At 43.9% G+C, this 21,740-nt stretch overlaps 1 protein-coding gene across 1 annotated transcript in view; it reads left to right on the top strand.

Annotated features, from left to right (window-relative positions):
• Window positions 1-21,517, top strand: part of DDX42 (DEAD-box helicase 42) — a 33,579-nt gene extending 12,062 nt beyond the window's left edge. The window contains exons 6-18 of the mRNA XM_069751291.1: window positions 10,204-10,356; window positions 10,434-10,538; window positions 10,629-10,748; window positions 10,830-11,006; window positions 11,146-11,274; window positions 11,416-11,515; window positions 11,795-11,842; window positions 13,609-13,706; window positions 13,878-14,154; window positions 14,966-15,192; window positions 15,288-15,398; window positions 20,142-20,243; window positions 20,324-21,517. Coding sequence (XP_069607392.1) covers window positions 10,204-10,356; window positions 10,434-10,538; window positions 10,629-10,748; window positions 10,830-11,006; window positions 11,146-11,274; window positions 11,416-11,515; window positions 11,795-11,842; window positions 13,609-13,706; window positions 13,878-14,154; window positions 14,966-15,192; window positions 15,288-15,398; window positions 20,142-20,243; window positions 20,324-21,064 — 2,388 coding nt within the window. The 3' untranslated portion in view covers window positions 21,065-21,517. The remainder of the gene's footprint in view (window positions 1-10,203; window positions 10,357-10,433; window positions 10,539-10,628; window positions 10,749-10,829; window positions 11,007-11,145; window positions 11,275-11,415; window positions 11,516-11,794; window positions 11,843-13,608; window positions 13,707-13,877; window positions 14,155-14,965; window positions 15,193-15,287; window positions 15,399-20,141; window positions 20,244-20,323) is intronic.
• The last annotated feature ends 223 nt before the right edge of the window (window positions 21,518-21,740 follow it).

A 21,740-nucleotide genomic window follows, 5' to 3' on the forward strand; every position in this document is an offset into this window, starting at 1 on the left:
GCAATTTATTTTATTTTTTTTTAGCAAAGTTTGGAATTTTTTGCAACACTCAGATAAAAAAGAACCTAAACATGTTTGGTGTCTATGAACTCGTAATGACCTGGAGAATAATAATGGCAGGTCAATTTTATCATTTAGTGAACTTATCAAAAAAGCCAAACAAAAAACCAGTGTGGGATTGCACTTTTTTTGTAATTTCACCGCACTTGGATTTTTTTCCCCATTTTCTAGTACACTAGAAAACCAATGGTGTCGTTCAAAAGTACAACTCGTCTCGCAAAAAACAAGCCATCGTGCTTGCTGGCGTGTCATAGATACTTTGTTCTGCTGAATAGGCCATTAATGTTTAATGGGTTATTCCCATGTTCTTTCATGGCTAACATTGCAAAGTGTTTGTAAAAACAAGATACTTTGCAATTTACTGATTAAAAATTCTCCATTCTCAAGAATAGAATTGACTAGGTTAACGAATATGCACTGTATTCAACTTCTTTCATATAGAGCACTACTCTGAAACTGTCTAGGATCACTGGAGTGCATGGTTAGCTCCCAATCCCAGCAAGCATTAGTTTTTCTATGCTCCTACAAAGCTGTAGAGTCAAAGCTGCCCCATATAGTAGCATTGTGGAGGGTCCAAAGCACAACAATGCCGCTAATATGAACTGTCAATCAAGCAGGAGCACCCCAACAACGTGGGTTGCACTATTGACCTATACTGTGAACTTTCCAATGCTGCAAACAGAGGTAGCTTTGCCTCTTCAGCATCAAAGGGGCAGTGAACGTGGCCAGATCAAGTCTGTCCAGCTTCAGAGAACCACTTAGGCCTCTTTCACACTTCCGTCTTTCTTTTTCCATCACAATGCGTGCTGCTGGATCCGTTTTTTTCTCATAGACTTGTATTAGGGACTGATTGTGACGGATAACCACACATTTCATCTGTCGTGCGCTGGATCCGTGGTAAAATCGCTGTCCGTCTGGCAGAGACAACGCACAGAGGAACTTTTTTTCTGACCATCGGAAAATCGCTAAGCACTGACTGAGAAAAGCAGGAATCCAGCGATGGGTTCCGTCTTTTCAAACTGAGCATGCGCGGAAGAATTTCCCGTCAGGGAAATTCTCTCTCGCTCTCTCTTTTTACTAGTAAAAAGAGATAATGTTAGAAATAATTAAAAAAAAATAAAAATTGTGATATTCTTACCTTCCGGCGGCCACCGCAGCCTTCCCGCGGCTCCCCCGATGCTCGCGATGCTGCCAGCAGCTTCCGGTTCCCAGTGATGCATAGCGAAATGACCCGAGGCAGCTCCGGTTCCCAGTGATGCATAGCGAAATGACCCGAGGCAGCTCCGGTTCCCAGTGATGCATAGCGAAATGACCCGAGGCAGCTCCGGTTCCCAGTGATGCATAGCGAAATGACCCGATGACGTAGCGGTCTCGCGAGACGGCTACGTTATCACAGGTCATTGTCTCGCTATGCATCACTGGGAACGGAGCATTGGGAAGGCTGCGGGGGCTGTGCTGGATTCCAGAAGGTAAGAATATCACGATTTTTTTTTTTTTTTATTATTATTTTTATCATGGGTTGTGTATGCGTTTTCGCAGCGAAAAACTGCGGCGAAGACGCATACACAACGTGTGCATGTAGCCTTCTAGGATGCACTGGAACCATCAAAAAAAGGGCTCCAGTGCACCTGTTTTTTTACAATCCGCACAGGATCCGCCTTTTCAACATTTTGACATATTGTGACCGATTGTAAAAAACGGAAGTGTGAAAGAGGCCTTACTAGCTCTATAGCAAAGGGTTTGTAAGTGCTGCATTCTATGCCTAGGTGACTGGCCACCACTGATAGACCTCTCATTTGGTTGGTACATAGGCATTGATTAGTAAGCTAAAGAATTAAAAATTCCCTCTGTCCTTAGGTGTGAATACTTTTCTGCCCAATGATGGCAAAAGCCTTCTCGGAGTGATACCTTTATTGGCTATCCAAAAAATATTATATGTTTGCAGCTTTCAGAGCACAGTGGCTCCTTCTTCAGGCTAAATTACAAATGAATTAAGAAAAATGCACAACATTTAAGGGATACTACAGTAGGACATTTGTTCGTGAGGTGTGAGGCCTCCTAAGGCAAACAAATCTAATTCGGCATTTTCTTACAAATGGAGAGGCAGTGGGAATGATGTTCTTAGTTATCTGGAGTCCGTCTGGTGGAGGTGGGAATTGTATCCATGTAGTGACTCATAAATCCAATTGTTAAATTGTATCAAAGAATTGAACATCTTTATCAGTTTGAATTCCCAATTTTTTCTCTCTCTGTTGTCATTAAAATTACTTTTTAGTATTAAGACTTTTAAGTCTGTCATACAGTGTCCAGGTCCAGTGAAATGTTTTTCCCACAGGCGTGTCCAGCTCTTTCCTGATTGTGTGTCAGTGTAGGCTTTGATTGTTTTCACAATATAGATAATTCCAGGGCACCTCGTACATTGTATCATGTACACCACATTGGAGAATGTACATGAAAAGGAACCCATGACCTTATAGTCCTGATTTGTGTTTGGTACACGGACTATACAGGTCCTTCTCAAAAAATTAGCATATAGTGTTAAATTTCATTATTTACCATAATGTAATGATTACAATTAAACTTTCATATATTATAGATTCATTATCCACCAACTGAAATTTGTCAGGTCTTTTATTGTTTTAATACTGATGATTTTGGCATACAACTCCTGATAACCCAAAAAACCTGTCTCAATAAATTAGCATATTTCACCCATCCAATCAAATAAAAGTGTTTTTTAATAACAAACAAAAAAACCAACAAATCATAATGTTCAGTTATGCACTCAATACTTGGTCGGGAATCCTTTGGCAGAAATGACTGCTTCAATGCGGCGTGGCATGGAGGCAATCAGCCTGTGACACTGCTGAGATGTTATGGAGGCCCAGGATGCTTCAATAGCGGCCTTAAGCTCATCCAGAGTGTTGGGTCTTGCGTCTCTCAACTTTCTCTTCACAATATCCCACAGATTCTCTATGGGGTTCAGGTCAGGAGAGTTGGCAGGCCAATTGAGCACAGTAATACCATGGTCAGTAAACCATTTACCAGTGGTTTTGGCACTGTGAGCAGGTGCCAGGTCGTGCTGAAGAATGAAATCTTCATCTCCATAAAGCATTTCAGCCGATGGAAGCATGAAGTGCTCCAAAATCTCCTGATAGCTAGCTGCATTGACCCTGCCCTTGATGAAACACAGTGGACCAACACCAGCAGCTGACATGGCACCCCACACCATCACTGACTGTGGGTACTTGACACTGGACTTCAGGCATTTTGGCATTTCCTTCTCCCCAGTCTTCCTCCAGACTCTGGCACCTTGATTTCCGAATGACATGCAAAATTTGCTTTCATCAGAAAAAAGTACTTGGGACCACTTAGCAACAGTCCAGTGCTGCTTCTCTGTAGCCCAGGTCAGGCGCCTCTGCCGCTGTTTATGGTTCAAAAGTGGCTTTACCTGGGGAATGCGGCACCTGTAGCCCATTTCCTGCACACGCCTGTGCACGGTGGCTCTGGATGTTTCCACACCAGACTCAGTCCACTGCTTCCTCAGGTTCCCCAAGGTCTGGAATCGGTCCTTCTCCACAATCTTCCTCAGGGTCCGGTCTCCTCTTTTCGTTGTACAGCGTTTTCTGCCACATTGTTTCCTTCCAACAGACTTACCATTGAGGTGCCTTGATACAGCACTCTGGGAACAGCCTATTTGTTGAGAAATTTCAATGATGGCCTTCTTGACATCTGTCGGGTCGCTAGTCTTACCCATGATGGGGGTTTTGAGTAATGAACCAGGCAGGGAGTTTATAAAAGCCTCAGGTATCTTTTGCATGTGTTTAGAGTTAATTAGTTGATTCAGAAGATTAGGGTAATAGGTCGTTTAGAGAACCTTTTCTTGATATGCTAATTTATTGAGACAGGTTTTTTGGGTTATCAGGAGTTGTATGCCAAAATCATCAGTATTAAAAGAATAAAAGACCTGACAAATTTCAGTTGGTGGATAATGAATCTATAATATATGAAAGTTTAATTGTAATCATTACATTATGGTAAATAATGAAATTTAACACTATATGCTAATTTTTTGAGAAGGACCTGTATTTGTGGGTAATATGTGGGTACAAGTTTTGCATTTTTATTGTTACAGGGGAATGTGACGGTCACTGATGGTGATGAGAGGACACCTTTCAAAAGGAGATTCCTTAAGTTAGGGGGCTGTTTGTAGGAGAGCACTGGTAGTTCTGAGAATATATCTTTCAGTTTGTGGTCTCTGTGGACTATGGGTTGGAGATCAGCACCAATTTTCCTTAGTATGCTCATGTGGGGGTTGTATGTGACCACAAGAGGTACCCTGTTGTTATCCTCTCTGCAATCAAAGAGGCTGCTTCTTGGCATCCTTGTAGGTCAAATGTGTCCTCTCATCACCGTCAGTGACACTCTTCAGCATTGAAATTGTACCACTGGAAGGAAATTTCATGAAATTATGGAAATCACAGGATGGCTAGACATGTCAATGATATGCAACTGATGAAAAAATGGAAGCAAAATTTAAAAAACATCTGTTCAGTTTTTAGTATGATCGACAGACAATTACCGTATATGTCTTGTCATGTTATTATTGAGGTTATTAATGGTTGTCTGAGGACTGTTCTGAAACACTGACTCATCAAGATATGCTGCTGGCAGCTCCTTTCGCAATTGCTGTCCAAAGTCCGGCGACACTGCAGGCCGTGGTAGCATGTTTAGGCCGCTTAGGTGTCTCAATGTAGCAAGAGCATCATGCAGATTGGCATCTTTGTGTTGAAAAATGGCTCCTAGGACACTTTGGAGAAATGGACATACTTTTGGTTCTGCATCGAAATCAATTTTCACGCCAAGCTGTCGACTTTCTTCTTAGCAATGCAATTTCAATGTTGGAGTGTGTACTGTATTTTTCGGATTATAAGACACACTTTTTCCCCAAAAAAATTTGGGGGAAATGGGGGTGCGTCTTATAATGCGGCTATACCTTACCGGCCGTGGTGGAGCAGGGTCCCAGGCTCACTGCTGGAGGAGGCAAGCAATAGTGGAGCGTTGCTGTAGGCCGCAGGCTTAGATGAGGGGGATGTTTGGATATACGCCGCTGCGGGTGTTCAGTAGCGCGGGGGCTCTGCCGACATTTTGTGAAAGCCCAGAGCCCCCACACTTTCATGGTTTACTATGCAGTGGACTCCGGGAAAATGACTGTTGGGGCAACGCATGTGCAGATGGAGATCTCGGGAGATGAGATCTCAGTTATATAAGCATAGGTGCTTCTCCCCCCAATTAAAGTGATCCCTTTTTATATAGTAATCCAAGGAGCCTGTCTTGAGCAATTTGGTATCAATACCTTATGAAAATCAGGTTGGAAATGCACTAGGGGAGTGTCGGTGTACCTGAAAGAAGAAGCAAGCACATTGACACTCCCCCAATGCACTTCCAGCGTTATTTGAATACTAGCTATTGAACCCGTTCTATGCCCGGGTGGCAAGCATTTATATTGTATATGGTCTCCATCCTGGTATGTGTTGCTTCCATCCTGCGCCCTAATCTTGTCATGTGCTGCTACCATCTTGCGCCCCCATCCTGTCATTTGCTGCTCCTATCCTGCGCCCCCATCCTGTCAAGTGCTGCTCCCATCCTGCGCCCCTGTTCTGTCATGTGCTGCTCCCATCCTGCGCCACCGTTCTGTAATTTGCTGCTCCCATCCATATGCCCCATACGCTGCTCCATAAAGGTTGATGGCCCCCATAAGATGCTCCATAGTATATGCCTCATATGCTGCTCCATTATGGTTAATGGCCCCCATAAGATGCTCCATAGTATATGCCTCATATGCTGCTGCATTATGGTTGATGGCCCCCATAAGATGCTCCATAGTAAATGCCTCATGCTGCTCCATTATGGTTGATGGCCCCCATAAGATGCTCCATAGTATAAGCCCCGTATACTGCTCCATAAATGTTGATGGCCCCCATAAGATGCTCCATAGTATATGCCCCATATGCTGCTCCATTATGGTTGATGGCCCCCATAAGATGCTCCATAGTATATGCCTCATATGCTGCTCCATTATGGTTCATGGCCCCCATAACATGCTCCATAGTATATGCCCCGTATGCTGCTCCATTATGGTTGATGGCCCCCATAAGATACTCCATAGTATATGCCTCATATGCTGCTCCATTATGGTTCATGGCCCCCATAACATGCTCCATAGTATATGCCCCATATGCTGCTCCATTATGGTTGATGGCCCCCATAAGATGCTCCATAGTATTATATGTCCCGTATGCTGCTGCGATATATATAAAAATAAAATAACATACTCGCCTATCGTCGCTGGGCGCCGAGTGCTGGGGGGCCTGAGCAGGCGGGGACACGGCGCGCTGTGGGGGTCAGGTGCCGGAGTCGCCGCTAGCTCAGGACCCCGACACTTGCTATATTCACCTGTCCTGTTTCAGCGCTGCGCGACGTTCCATCTTCCAGGTCCTTTGGCTTGTGGACTGCTGCTCCCGGAATCGGCGCCTGCGCAGTCCACGCTTTCCGGCGCCATTTTCTTGAAGACACACTGCAGTATCCAAGAAAATGGCGCCGGAAAGCGCGGACTGCGCAGGCACCGATTCCGGAAGCAGGGGGACATTCATGGGCCGGAATCAGGTGGCGTAAGTAAGAAATTGCTGTGGCATGAACTGCCACAGCATCATCAGTGCGGGATCATGTTCACCGTGTCCCCACGTCCGGGTTACGGTTCATAAATGTCCCCCTGCTCCCGGCAGTCGGCGCTTTCCGGCGCCATTTTTTTTTCTGACACTGGCTATAATGTAACGCTAGGAGCGTCGCGCCTGCGCAGTCTATAAAGGCTTCGGACAGAGTGACGCTCCCAGCGTTATATTATAGATGGCTTCTACACCAGATTTCTCATAACTGGCTATTGGATCACTACATAAAAGGTATCCATTTTATTTGGGGAGAAGCGCCTATGCAGCCTTACGAATACTTCCTTACCGAAAAATGTGCTGATTGGTTCGCTTTAGATGATTTCTTCTAGGATTACAATATGGGGTCTGCTATTTTTTCTTCTTTTGTGAGACCTGTGTCCAGTATTGCAGCTTTGTCCGTTCGTTTTTTCAGGGATTCTCAGTGGCACACACAACACAGTGTTGTATCCACAAAAAGTGGGTTTTTTTTTGTATCCTGGAAAAGGCGGGCCTCCAGCTCCATTCAAAACTGTGCTTCAGAGCTGTGTTCTTGGCATCACTGGGGGTCCCAGTAGTCAGACCCCTAGTTTTTAAAGCAGGGATGAGGTACCTTTTTTGAAACGTGTAATGTTAGGTGGTATTGATGATGTTACTACTCACAACTGCTTTTCTAGGTTTGCAATGTAATGTTTATAGAACCTAAGCTTTCAGAGGTCAGTTGTATCATATAGGAGACACTAAGGCTGCTGTATATCACCTGGGAGACACAGAGACTGCTGTGTATATTCATCACGTAAGAATAGAGATTGCTGTATATACACCACATAGGACACACTGAGAGTGGTGTGTGTGTGTGTATATACACCACATAGGACACACTGGGAGTGGTGTGTGTGTAAATACACCACATAGGACACACTGGGAGTGGTGTGTGTGTGTATATGCACAACATAGGACACACTGGGAGTGGTGTGTGTGTATATACACCACATAGGACACACTGGGAGGGGTGTGTGCGTATATACACCACATAGGACACACTGGGACTGGCCTGAGTGTATATGCACCACACGGGACACACACTGGGACTCGCGTGAGTGTATATGCACCACACGGGACACACACTGGGACTTGCATGAATGTATATGCACCACACGGGACACACACTGGGACTGGCGTGAGTGTATATGCACCACACGGGACACACACTGAGACTTGCGTGAGTGTATATGCACCAGACGGGACACACACTGGGACTTAGGTGAGTGTAAATGCACCAGACGGGACACACACTGGGACTGGCCTGAGTGTATATGCACCACACGGGTAACACACTGGGACTGGCGTGAGTGTATATGCACCACACGGGACACACACTGGGACTGACGTGAGTGTATATGCACCACACGGGTAACACACTGGGACTGGCGTGAGTGTATATGCACCAGACGGGACACACACTGGGACTGGCGTGAGTGTAAATGCACCACACGGGACACACACTGGGACTGGCGTGAGTGTATATGCACCACACGGGTAACACACTGGGACTGGCGTGAGTGTATATGCACCAGACGAGACACACACTGGGACTGGCGTGAGTGTATATGCACCACACAGGACACACACTGGGACTGGCGTGAGTGTAAATGCACCACACGGGACACACACTGGGACTGGCGTGAGTGTATATGCACCACGCGGGACACACACTGGACTGGCGTGAGTGTATATGCACCAGACGGGACACACACTGGGACTTGCGTGAGTGTAAATGCACCACACGGGACTTGCGTGAGTGTATATGCACCACGCGGGACACACACTGGGACTGGCGTGAGTGTATATGCACCAGACAGGACACACACTGGGACTCGCATGAGTGTATATGCACCAGACGGGACACACACTGGGACTTGCGTGAGTGTAAATGCACCACACGGGACACACACTGGGACTTGCGTGAGTGTATATGCACCACACGGGACACACACTGGGACTGGCGTGAGTGTATATGCACCACACAGGACACACACTGGGACTGGCGTGAGTGTATATACACCACACGGGACGCACACTGGGACTTGGGTGAGTGTAAATGCACCAGACGGGACACACACTGGGACTGGCCTGAGTGTATATGCACCACACGGGTAACACACTGGGACTGGCGTGAGTGTATATGCACCACACGGGACATACACTGAGACTTGCGTGAGTGTATATGCACCGGACGGGACACACACTGGGACTTAGGTGAGTGTAAATGCACCAGACGGGACACACACTGGGACTGGCCTGAGTGTATATGCACCACACGGGACACACACTGGGACTGGCCTGAGTGTATATGCACCACACGGGACACACACTGGGACTGGCCTGAGTGTATATGCACCACACGGGTAACACACTGGGACTGGCGTGAGTGTATATACAACCACACGGGACGCACACTGGGACTTGGGTGAGTGTAAATGCACCAGACGGGACGCACACTGGGACTTGCGTGAGTGTATATGCACCACACGGGACACACACTGGGACTTGCGTGAGTGTATATGCACCACACGGGACACACACTGGGACTGGCCTGGGTGTATATGCACCACACGGGACACACACTGGGACTGGCCTGGGTGTATATGCACCACACGGGACACACACTGGGACTGGCCTGAGTGTATATGCACCACACGGGTAACACACTGGGACTGGCGTGAGTGTATATGCACCACACGGGTAACACACTGGGACTGGCGTGAGTGTATATGCACCACACAGGACACACACTGGGACTGGCATGAGTGTATATACACCACACGGGACGCACACTGGGACTTGGGTGAGTGTAAATGCACCAGACGGGACGCACACTGGGACTTGCGTGAGTGTATATGCACCACACGGGACACACACTGGGACTGGCGTGAGTGTATATGCACCACATGGGAGCACGCTAACTCCCAACAAAGAGTGTCCTGACCCTGCTCTTGCCAGTGTCCAGATGTCATTGAATGTTGCATGCTTCATAGTGTTTAGCAGTGAAGAATTAATGGGCCAGTGACACAAGCACTGAAGTCACCAGGAATCCAGCCTGAAGAAGGGAAGTTTACGGCCTGTGGGCTAGAAATTCCCTATCCCTTCTTTAAAGCCTTATGCACACATCTTTAGAGTTTAGTATTACAGGGCACTAGGGACTTCATGTGCTATTGTACAATGTCTCTACATTGCCCTGTGATCTCGAATATAAGCGATGCCTGGCCCGTAGTCCTCCATGTGTGCTATATTACCAATCTGTACAATAAAATAATTGAAGGACATAAGATTCCACCTAGCAGGCTGTTGTCTCCACTGTAGACCTTTTGATTTAATTAGATTTTTCTGTATGCAGAATATTTTGTTTTGTCTGCTGATAATTCTCTCTTTCCCATAGGAAGCCTATTTCCGGTACATGGCGGAGAACCCAACAGCTGGGCTCCTACCAGAAGAGGAAGAAGACAACCTTGAGTATGACAGTGATGGCAACCCTATTGCCTCATCCACCAAACGCATTATTGATCCTCTGCCGCCTATAGACCATACAGAGGTAAGGGCAGGATTACTGTGGGCTTAGCTACTTCACCCACAACCTCGTTCATCTCTTATACTGTGATATTTTTACAGATAGAATATGCTCCTTTTGAGAAGAACTTCTATGAAGAACATGAGGAAATCACATCTCTGACTCCTCAGCAGATTGTGGAGCTGAGGCATAAGCTGAACCTGCGGGTGAGTCTATAAGTGTTATGTGGCTTCATGTTACAATGTATCATAATGTTTCATGGAGATCAGGAGTGTAAATGTATCAAATAAATGCAGGTCTCCGGAGCAGCCCCACCACGTCCTGCCAGCAGCTTTGCTCACTTTGGATTTGATGAGCAGCTTATGCACCAGATTAGGAAGTCTGAATACACCCAGCCCACACCTATCCAGTGCCAGGTAAAGCCCATGCCACTGCAAACTTCCCATGTTCTGAGTGGCCTCTACTTTTCCCTAACACTGTCTTGCTCTCTTCTCCAGGGTGTTCCAGTGGCGCTTAGTGGACGAGACATGATTGGCATTGCCAAAACTGGAAGTGGTAAGACGGCAGCATTTATCTGGCCTATACTAGTACATATTATGGATCAGAAGGAGCTACAGCCAGGAGACGGGCCCATTGCTGTCATAGTATGTCCCACACGCGAGTTGTGCCAGCAGGTACTGCCTAGTCCTACGGAGCGCTATTGGTCATGAATGATGATATTTACATTCCGTTTTTTTTTTCCATTTTCACTCATTGATAGTTGCAAAAAGAGATGTAATATGTGTATTGGTGACGGTGGTTCTTGTTTGATAGATTCACAATGAGTGTAAGCGATTTGGTAAAGCCTACAATCTACGTTCTGTGGCAGTGTATGGAGGAGGCAGTATGTGGGAGCAGGCAAAAGCTCTGCAAGAAGGAGCAGAAATAGTGGTTTGTACACCGGTGAGTGACTTGGTTATCGCCTACTGGAACCACTAGACAGGCACATATGAGGGCTAAGACTTCGTTCACAAAGCTGTAGTACTTCCAAAGCCCACTGTGTAATTTTGACACCTAAACAATTACGATATTTTTCTTTAACAGGGACGTCTTATTGACCATGTGAAGAAGAAGGCAACTAACCTGCAGAGAGTCTCCTATCTTGTGTTTGATGAAGCTGACCGCATGTTTGACATGGGTTTTGGTAAGGTCACAAACTGGCGTTAGTTTAGTAAGGGCTGTCCGTGGTCTTGGTCCGATCATGGAGCACAATACATGGACTGGCCAGGGTCCGCCCGACCTGAGCATGACAGCCTCATAGAAATATATATGAAGCTGTCATGCTCGGGTAAGTAGACCTGAGGGCAGTCCGTGCATTTCGGTCCATGATCGGACCGAGATCTACAGACTTTTGCATGAGCTCTATATATTCATATAATTATTTTTATTCGAAGACATTCTGAAATGTCCTCTCTGCTTTCAGAATACCAAGTACGATCTATCGCTAATCATGTGAGACCAGACCGACAGAGTAAGTGAACAGAGGGCCTTTGTATCTGATGGTAGTAGTGAATTGTATTAAATATTCTTTTAATATTTTACAAAGAGCTCTTTTTTTCTTTTCTCTTTTATTAGGACTTGTTCACATGTTGCATTTTTCAGTGTTTTACAGTACCAGCAAATTTAATGAGATTTTGGAAGTCTCAAGCACTTGTTTATAAATTTTGCTTACAGACTTGAGGCATGTTTAATTCTTAAGTAGGGCAGTTCTTACTGTGTGTGTGTTTTAATTTTATTGAAGATTATACAACATAAGTTTATATAATAGAACAAATGGTATTTCTCGTTAGTAGTGTCTGGCAAATTTAACCCTGCCCTTAACATACCATGGGTCTAATATCTTGACTAAAGGCATCAGACGCCAATGTCAGGCTCCAGATATCACATACTTTTTCATGGGAGAATGTTACTTATCACCAGGCACTAATGTGAATCAAACAAGGTTTCCTTACCTTTATCAAATATTTCAGCATATTATCTCTTTTTATATACCACCCTCTCATAGGAGGCTGCAGTATTTGCCATATTGACCCAGTGTGAAATCCGCATTGGTCTTCTATCCATCCGTCTGACGGCGATAGCCTTGTTAGCTAAAAACAATGTTTCCCTGAGAAGAGTGCAATGATTGTGAGGCCAGGTCTCCTCATCAAGGATTCCTAATAATCACATCTTAGGACAGAGTTGTGCAGGAGGGTTTTGATGTCAATGAGGAAAGTTATGACCCCTTTCCAAAAGTCTGCAATAGGTGGGCAATACCAAATCAAGTGTATAAAACTTGCCACCTCTTGCCCACACCTAGGTGTCAGGCGGCATTGATGGACTATTTATATTTGAACTAGTTTGTTATTAATTGCTGGTGAAACATATTGCGGGGAGGTCAAAGCTTGGCTCTAATCCTCCTCTGACAGGGAAGGTATTACTGTCCTCCACTTATCCTCTACCAAAAATGATGATGAGGAGCATCTGCTGCTTAGTAGCTAGCTGTATAAAAAGTAGATCGACCCCTTGTGTCACTGGCTCCTTAGAATCCCAACCAGAGAATGTGAGAGAATTTCCAATGTCTGGGAACTGGGTATTTAGGGCATGCCTTAATTGCAGATACCTAAAGAGAGCCTGTCTGGGGACTTGATGGAGCTATTGACATTGATCAAAGGAAACAAGAACACACTGTGCCAGTGTCTTGACCTGTTAAGTTCAACCAAAACTGAGCATCTTGGGAATTAAGCAATTCCAGAAGAGCACTGTTATACCATAAGGGGAACTTGGCTACTTGTCTTTTAATTGAAAAATATTTCTGGTGGCTCTCCACACTAGAATCGTAAGTCTTTGAATTGGCAAGAAGAAGCATGAGTGTTTTGCTCTGGGGACTCCAAGACCCCAACAGACGCTGAATATTCAAACAGTGCGCAAGGCGGTGGTCATTATTAGGCAAATGATTACCTGCTATCCACAGGCAGTAGTCCGGGAGTGTCACCCCTGCCTCATCCCTGCACCTCTGAAAAGTGGTCAGTTTCAGTTTGAGCCTTATGAAGGATGCTCAATGTGAGTTGTCATCCAGAGTCTTTGCAGCGTTTTTCACCCATTCAATTGAATGTGGAAAAATAAAATGCATAAAAAGCGAGCATATTTCATGCAGTGTTTTTCTTGTTAAGCGACACATTTGTGACGCACAAATGTCTGCTGCAAATACTTAACTTGTGCGCACACCCTAAATCTGCCATGTCCTTTCCTACCCAGCTTTGCTCTTCAGTGCCACATTCCGGAAGAAGATTGAAAGGCTGGCCAGGGATATTCTGATTGATCCCATCCGTGTTGTTCAGGGTGATATTGGAGAGGTGAGAACTTGTCTTTTATTATTTATATATATATATATATATCTATATCTATATCTATATATATAATTTTTTTTTTTTTTTTTTTTTTTTTTTTTTTTTAGAAGGTCATATCATTTTCTGTATATATCATTCTGTTTTTTATTTGCCTACATTTTCTTTTTTAATCTCCAGGCTAATGAGGACATCACTCAGGTGGTGGAAATTCTCTTGTCCGGTCCAGATAAGTGGAGCTGGCTAACCCGCAGACTTGTGGAATTCACATCCGCGGGAAGCGTCCTCCTATTTGTCACCAAAAAAGCTAATGCTGAAGAACTTGCCAACAACTTGCGCGTAGAGGATCATCCATTAGGTCTCCTTCATGGAGACATGGACCAGAGTGAAAGGAACAAGGTTATCACAGACTTCAAAAAGAAGAATATTCCCATTCTAGTTGCTACAGATGTTGCTGGTAAGACGCTCTGTGGATAAAGTTACTCTAGGGAGCAATTTTTTTTTTATATATTGAAGGAACCTGGGGAGATAATGCAGCCATTGCTTCCCAACCCATCTACAAGCCAGAGTTTTTGAAATTAACATACTTTTTACAACTGGCTTGAAGAGGGAGTAGTTTTAGGATCTTCTAGCTTTTCATCGCTCCACCTGCCGTCTGTGATGTAGCAACACGACTCTGGGGTCATGTCTTGATTCAAGCTCCTTTTTTAAGCTTGTCCCTTGTTGAATATCATCACAGTGCACTTACTGCTCTCCACTACACTGGTACATGGTATGCTGTGCACACAGGATGCCAGTGTGTAGTGTGCATGTGTCCGTCGTTGCAGCGCTCCCAGAGGTGGGAAGACATAATTTACAATGATGGTGGAAGTGAGTAGAGCAGATTTTGTGTTGTACGTTTTATGGTGTGGACAGTAGAGAGCGGAATGGTGGGAGGAACAAGTGCTCTAGAAGGATTTTGGGATTTGTTGTTTTTTGAGGCCATACTGCATGAGTGTGAACTTGGAAGAAAGTGATATTTTTCCCAGGGAAATCATGAGCATGGTTATCGATCGAACTTGGGGCAAAATGAAGAGATGGGGATACTTGTAAATATCAGACATATTCGCAGATACATTGCAATGTTATTTGAGAGCACAAAAAACCATTTAACGTAGGCTTTTGGGTCTAGATTGGATAAATACATTATTAATTGTATTCTGGACCTTTCCTTCCACAAAGCTATAATGCGCTCTGTATCAATATCTATTAATACCATTTGTTGACAGCCCGAGGTCTGGATATTCCATCAATCAAAACCGTAATCAACTACGACGTGGCACGAGATATCGACACTCACACTCACCGCATTGGTCGTACGGGCAGAGCGGGAGAAAAGGGTGTGGCGTATACGTTGTTAACGCCAAAAGACAGTAACTTTGCTGGGGATCTAGTGAGGAATTTGGAAGGTGCCAATCAATATGTTTCCAAAGATTTGCTGGACCTGGCAATGCAGGTAATGTCTGCAAAATATAAACCTCATCTCCCAGCTTGTAACTGTGTGCAGCACCATTTTGGGTTAGTAACTTTAACGGTTTCTTTCCTGCATAGAATTCTTGGTTTCGGAAGTCCCGATTTAAGGCGGGGAAAGGCAAAAAGCTGAATGTAGGTGGTGGAGGACTGGGCTACAGAGAACGCCCTGGACTTGGAGCAGAAACCTCTGTAAGTGCAGACTATACATATACTACTATATATAACCCCGATGGGTCTTAAAGATGTCTTAGGCTGTGGAAGTTCTAAAGACCAGGGATTGAAGTATCTTAAAAAAAAAAAAAATATTGGTGGTACTAGCTCCTGCATGAAGGTTAAAAAGTTTTCTTTATAGGAGTATTCTTAAAACATAGCAAAGAGACGAGGGTGGAAGGGAAAAAGGCAAACCCGTCACGTTTCGAACGAACGCTAAGTGGGAAAAATTTTCCCAGCAATCTTAAATGTTCCAAACAAACAATGGCAATGGAATACAAAAAAAAGTGATGAATTAATCTCAATACCAAAGGCTTGGAATAAAGCATCATGTCATTGGTGGTAAGAGATGACATGTTTGGCTGCTGAAAAAATGCTGCAATTTAAGTTATTAGTGTTAGGTATGTCATTACGATGTTCATTAATACGGACCTTTAGTTTCCATGTCATACAGCCAATATAGATTTTTTGACATGTAGAACATTTAATTGTGTACATCACATTTTCAGATTGCAGTTAATAAATGGCTTGGTATGAAATGATTAAGATTTGGCTATATGTACTATAGTGCATATCTGCAGGTTTTATATTTTTTAGCCCCCACATCTATAAAAACCTTTGTAATTTAGCCATGAATTATTACTGCTATGAACACCGGGAAAAAACTTGGTGAAATGATATTCCCCAACGAGGAAGCCTTTTTAGCAACAATATGACAACCGACTTGTAAAATTAATGATAAAATATAATTTTCAGATACTATAGGTAGATATTTATTAATGATAATTTTAATGGGAGTAAATTGGGAGCTGTACTGCAGGGATTATACCAGCTTACACATTTTAGAATATTTTTTTTATAATTTGGGATCTATTGTAATTAAACTTGATCATTTTTTTTTTTTTTTTCGTTTTTACAATGTTCCTGCCTCTATTCATCATCCAATTGTGATAGCCACAATCTTGTAGTCTGTTATATGATTTATTTATTTCATGTGCTGTGTTCAAAGGATCAATGGAATTCTTAATACTTCTTGTAAATTCATCTACCACAATTGCTTTTGTGACAGCTTCCTTGCGTGTAAGAGATGGTGTTACCAGAAAGGGGCTTGCGAAACATGGGGGTACATATTGATTTATTTGAAGTTTCTGACAACTGCAAATCTAAAAAGGTGATTTTTGAGGAGCGATGTGAAGACGTAAACTGTTAAGTTAAAGGGTTCGAATTGATTAATAGAGGAATGGCTGATGCATCACCTCTCCATATGAAGAGCATATCGTCGATGTATCTGCCATACCAGAAAATGGAAGCAGAGAAAGGGTTAAGTTTGTCATATAGCATGACTAAGGCCGGGGCCACTCTTGCTAGTGCAATGCGAGAAACTCGCATCAATACCTGGCACTGCCAATGGTACTTGGGATCGGAGCGTGCAGCTGCAGTTTTTCTTTGCAGCTGAACGCTGTGGGCGGCAGTGCCCCGAGTATTGATGTGAGAGACCCGCTCGAGTTTCTCGCATTGCACTCGCAAGTGTGACCCCTGCCTAAGGGTACCGTATTTTCCGGCGTGTAAGATGACTTTTTAACCCCTGAAAATCATCTCAATAGTCGGGGGTCATCTTATACGCTGGGTACGGCGTGTGCAGGGAGCGATCTTGGATGGTTCCCAGGGCCTGAAGGAGAGTCTCCTCTCCTCCAGACCCTGGGAACCATACGCACCACACACGCCGTATAAGATGACTGGGCGTATAAGATGACCCCCATCTTATATGGCGAGTATATCCCAAATTCCATATTTTATATGGAAAAGTTGGGGGTCGTCTTATACGCCCAGTCATCTTATACAGCAGAAAATACAGTAAGTCACTTGCCAGAAACGCATTGGTTTTACTAGCCTTATTTGTCATTTTTATGGATTTGGAATAAAGGGTTTTTTAACTCCCCTTTGGATATGCCGTTCTCTGCATTTAACTCATTCAGTTTGGAATAGAGGTATTTCAATTCCCATTATAACCAGGAATACATAGACAGTAATAGAGAATCCAGAAATTCACTAAGGTCATCATTGGCCGAGGCAATGCCGGTAATGGGTCTCATTGGTGGAGGAAAAATACGTTTGTGCACCTTGGGGAATGCATGTTGCGTTGGAATGACAGAATTATCTATAATCAATCAGAGCCAATTTGGAAAAACTTGCAGTAGGGTTGGATGAAAGTTTAGAATATGTGGTGGAGTCACTGAGCATATCTAGAATTTGTGCCCTATATATATCGACATTCATAATAACGACCACATCACCTTTATCCAACATCTTAACACCAATATCAGTCGTGTGTCAGTTAAGACAAAGCCTTTCGTAATTGAGGGCTGGGATTGGAGTTGTAGAAATATTATTAATATACAAATTCTTAAGGTCTTTCTCAATAAGATCCTGTCAACGATCCATAGATTCTGAACGACATTGGTTGGGATAAAAATATATATATTTTTTTTTTTGTTTGAAATTAATTGCTTGGTTGGTATATCCAAGGATAGTTTGAGTGTCCAGTTTTTCTAAAACCGCAATCTGCTCATGAAAATCAAAACCACGATGAGAGTTGCACAAGTTCGTCTGTTGAATATTGTCATATACATTTTGTTTAGTCCCAAAAGTACATCTTGATAGTAATTTTTCATATAAAGAGATTAATATCCAAGATTGTAGAAAATAAGTAAAAGTCCTTTGCAGGAACAAAATTGAGTCCATATGATAAAAGTTTTACTTGGTCAGAAGTTAGGGTGCGATGCGATAAATTGAGAACATTGCTTGTATTGTTTGAGTTTACAGTCATGCTGAGGAGAGCTTGCCAAAGCTGAATAAAGCCCTTCAGCCCCGACGTCCTCTGGAACGTGCCTGCTTTAATACAACATTTGCAGTACTTTGCCATTTGCATTTTGACTGGCTTTCTACTTTGACAAAACCCATGATAAAAAGATAATGAGCAAATACCCTGCAGTAAATAAATAAATGGCAATCATGAAAATAACATCGAGTACTTGGATAACTAAAAAAACCCGTAAAAGCCATTGCACCGCGTCAAGGTGATTCTATTAGGGACGGTTCTAACCTCTAGTATCAATACCTCACCTAGCAGGACCGAGACCCCGACTAATGGAGACCCAGCCATGGAGACCTATATAAGCGTAATGTCCAGCTCAAAGAAGAAGCTCAAGAAAAGTGAGGCCACACTTTTATTTGCAGGAAGTGCATAAATCTAGAGAGTTGAACTGGAATATAAGTTGCTATGCATGCAACGTATAAACGCATGTTCAGACAACAGACAAAACCCAAGATAAAAACAAAATGAAAAACTACCAAATTTTTCGGAATATAAGATGCGCCTTCCCCCCCCCTTCCCCCTAAGATTGGGCGGAAATAAGGGTGCGTCTTATAATATGAATGTAGCTTATCGGATGCAATGGAGCTGGGTCCCAGGGTCGCTGCTGCAGGAAGCCTCTGGCAGCGGTAGGAGGGGGTGTTCGGCGGCGCAGGGGCTCAGCCAACATTTTGTGAACTCCCGGTGCCCCTGCTCTTTCCATGCGGTGGACTACGGGAAAATGGCCTCTGGAGGCAGCGCGTGCACAGATTGAGAACTCTGCACCGAGATCTCATCTCTCAAGATCTTAATTGCTTATGTGCCGCCTCCGGTCGCCTTTTCCTGGAGTCCACTGCATTGAAATGCATGGAAAGTGCGAGGGCTCCAGGCTTTCACAAAATGTTGGCGGAACCCAAACACCACATCATAATAGCCTGGGGCCCGCAGCATCACCCCACTCCTACCTGCACCGAACTTCACCTCCTACCAGCCTGGGACCCGCAGCATCGCCTGCTCCTGCCAGCTTCCTGCAGTAGCAACCCTGCCACCTGGAATCTCGCCCTACCGCCATCACCCCTTAGGTAAGCTACTGTAAAAATGGATTTAAAGACGCACCACCATTTTATTTTAAAAAAGAAAAATAAAATTCATATTTTCCTCCCCAAAATTTGGGGTGCGTCTTATAATCTGCAAAATACGGTACGCTGCAGTGAATAGATAGCAACAGTGCATGAAAATAATGTAGGGTACTTAAAATAATTTTGATTAAAAAAAAAATGTAAAAGCCATCCCACCACGTGGCCTCTTTTTTTTTTTTTTTTTCTTCTCTTCTTCTATTGAGCTGGACAAGTTGTTTATATATCTCCCTATGGCTGGGTGTCCATTAGTGGGGGCCTCAGTCCTGCTCGGCCTTTATTCATATTTACGTCACTTGACATTTGGTAAAATTTTAATACTGGAGGTTAGAACCGTCCCGAATACGGTCACCTTCACTCAGTGGGGTGGCTTTTATGTTTTTTTGATCAAAATTAAGTTAACCAACTACGGTACCTTATGTTATTTTCATGGACTATTGCTATTTATTTATTTTCTGCAGGGTATTTGCTCATTTTGTTTTTATCTTGGGTTTTGTCTGTTTAGTGGATAGTATGAACATGCACCTATGCATTGCATGCACACCAACTTATAGTCCAGTTCATCTCTTTAGGTTTTTGTCTTTCTACTTTGCCTAGTTGTAATTACCACCATTGTACCTTGCCCCACACTCTATCTACGATTTACTTAATTAAATTTAGGGATAAGCTCAGTCAAGTAAGTTGTGTTTCACATATGTTTAGTGCAACAAGTGAACGGTGTGGCTTTATTTTCAGGAACGTGCAGTGAGCGGCAGTGTGATGAGCAATTATGAGGCCTTCAAACCTACAGGAGGAGCAATGGGAGATCGACTCTCTGCCATGAAGGCTGCATTTCAGGTGCGGGGCAGGAAAAGTGTATGTGGTTTTAGGCTGTTGATGTCTTTTATATATTAACTGGTCTTTTATTACGTTCACAGTCGCAGTATAAAAATCATTTTGTTGCTGCCAGCTTGAGCACACAGAAGACAGGAACGTCAACCATCAACTCTGGAGCTTGGACTAGTGCAGGCAGCTTAAGTTCGGTTCCCAGTTCTTCACCACAGACTCATTCAGCACCTTCAGAATTGATGCTTCCTATGTCCAGAGGGTTGCCTGGCTTTACCAGCAGTGGAACACTTAGTAGTATCCCAGCTGCTTATACACCCATGGATAATCCTAGCTACCCTGCAGCCAGCCAGCAAAGTAATAAGGAGGGGTCTGGTAGCAGCAGCAGCAGTAGTAGCAGCAGGGAAAGTGGTGGAAGCAGAGATAAATATGGTGAAAGTAGGGGGCGACATGGGGATAGCCAACGGCATGGAGATGGACACCGCCATAATGAACGAGATGGACATCGCCATGGAGATGGACATCGGCATTCCAGCAGTAGCCGACACAGTGAAAGCCGTAATGGGGGCGATGGAAGACGAGACAGTGATAGCCGAAGGGAGAGTTCTCGGGATAGCGAAGGAAGAAAAGAAAGCTCGCGAGACAGGGAAGAAAGCCGAAGAGACAGCTTTGGAGACAGTCGAAGAGAGAGCTCCAGGGATGGAGGAGAAAGCAGAAGAGAGAGTTCACGAGATGGAGACAGTCGTAAAGAAGGATCTCGAGATGATGGAAAAGGTGACACGTTTGCTGTACCGGATCCTCCCAAACGCAAGAAGAGCAGGTGGGACAGTTGAGTTCCCGGACAGGAGTTACCTGGTGACAGGAGTTGCGTGTCTTTGTTCTCGTTTTTTTTTATTATTTTTGCTTGCTTTTGGTGGACCTGACGTCCTAATCTGAATGTTGGTCAAATACATCTCCTCCTCCAGGAATTGTAAGACAATATGACTTTGTAGTGACAACATTTACAAGCCCACATGAGGATGGTCCCGTATCCTTATGCTTCTATGTGTAGAGCAGAATATGCTGAAATTCCCAGTTGTATCCTGTGCTTCGTACAATACACAAAGCGGGAGCATCATAAGTGGCAGCCATCTTTGAGAATTCTTCAGTCTACAATTTGCGTGTTTAGAATGTTTTTTTGTTTTTCTTTTCTGTACATAGATGGTTTTCATTTTAACTTTTTTGTTCTTTTCATGTACCATGTTGTTCTCAATCATAAACGACGATTAAAAGAAAATTTGTTCTAACTCCGTCTCTACTCCTCTCTTGCACCCATGTCCTATTATTCAATCGTAGAAAGGGAGAAGCTTACATCTATATTATCGCTATTGTCTAATAAATTGGCAAACCCAACTATTGGTAGAACAGATGTCATAAATGAAGAAAAAAAACAATGTGACATATTTTAGGAAGGGTCGCCTTGTACAGTAAAATACCCATCACACATTCAGAACCACTTGTTTCTATGTC

This window comes from Ranitomeya imitator, chromosome 2, assembly GCF_032444005.1.
Source record: "Ranitomeya imitator isolate aRanImi1 chromosome 2, aRanImi1.pri, whole genome shotgun sequence".
Classification (NCBI taxonomy): domain Eukaryota; kingdom Metazoa; phylum Chordata; class Amphibia; order Anura; family Dendrobatidae; genus Ranitomeya; species Ranitomeya imitator.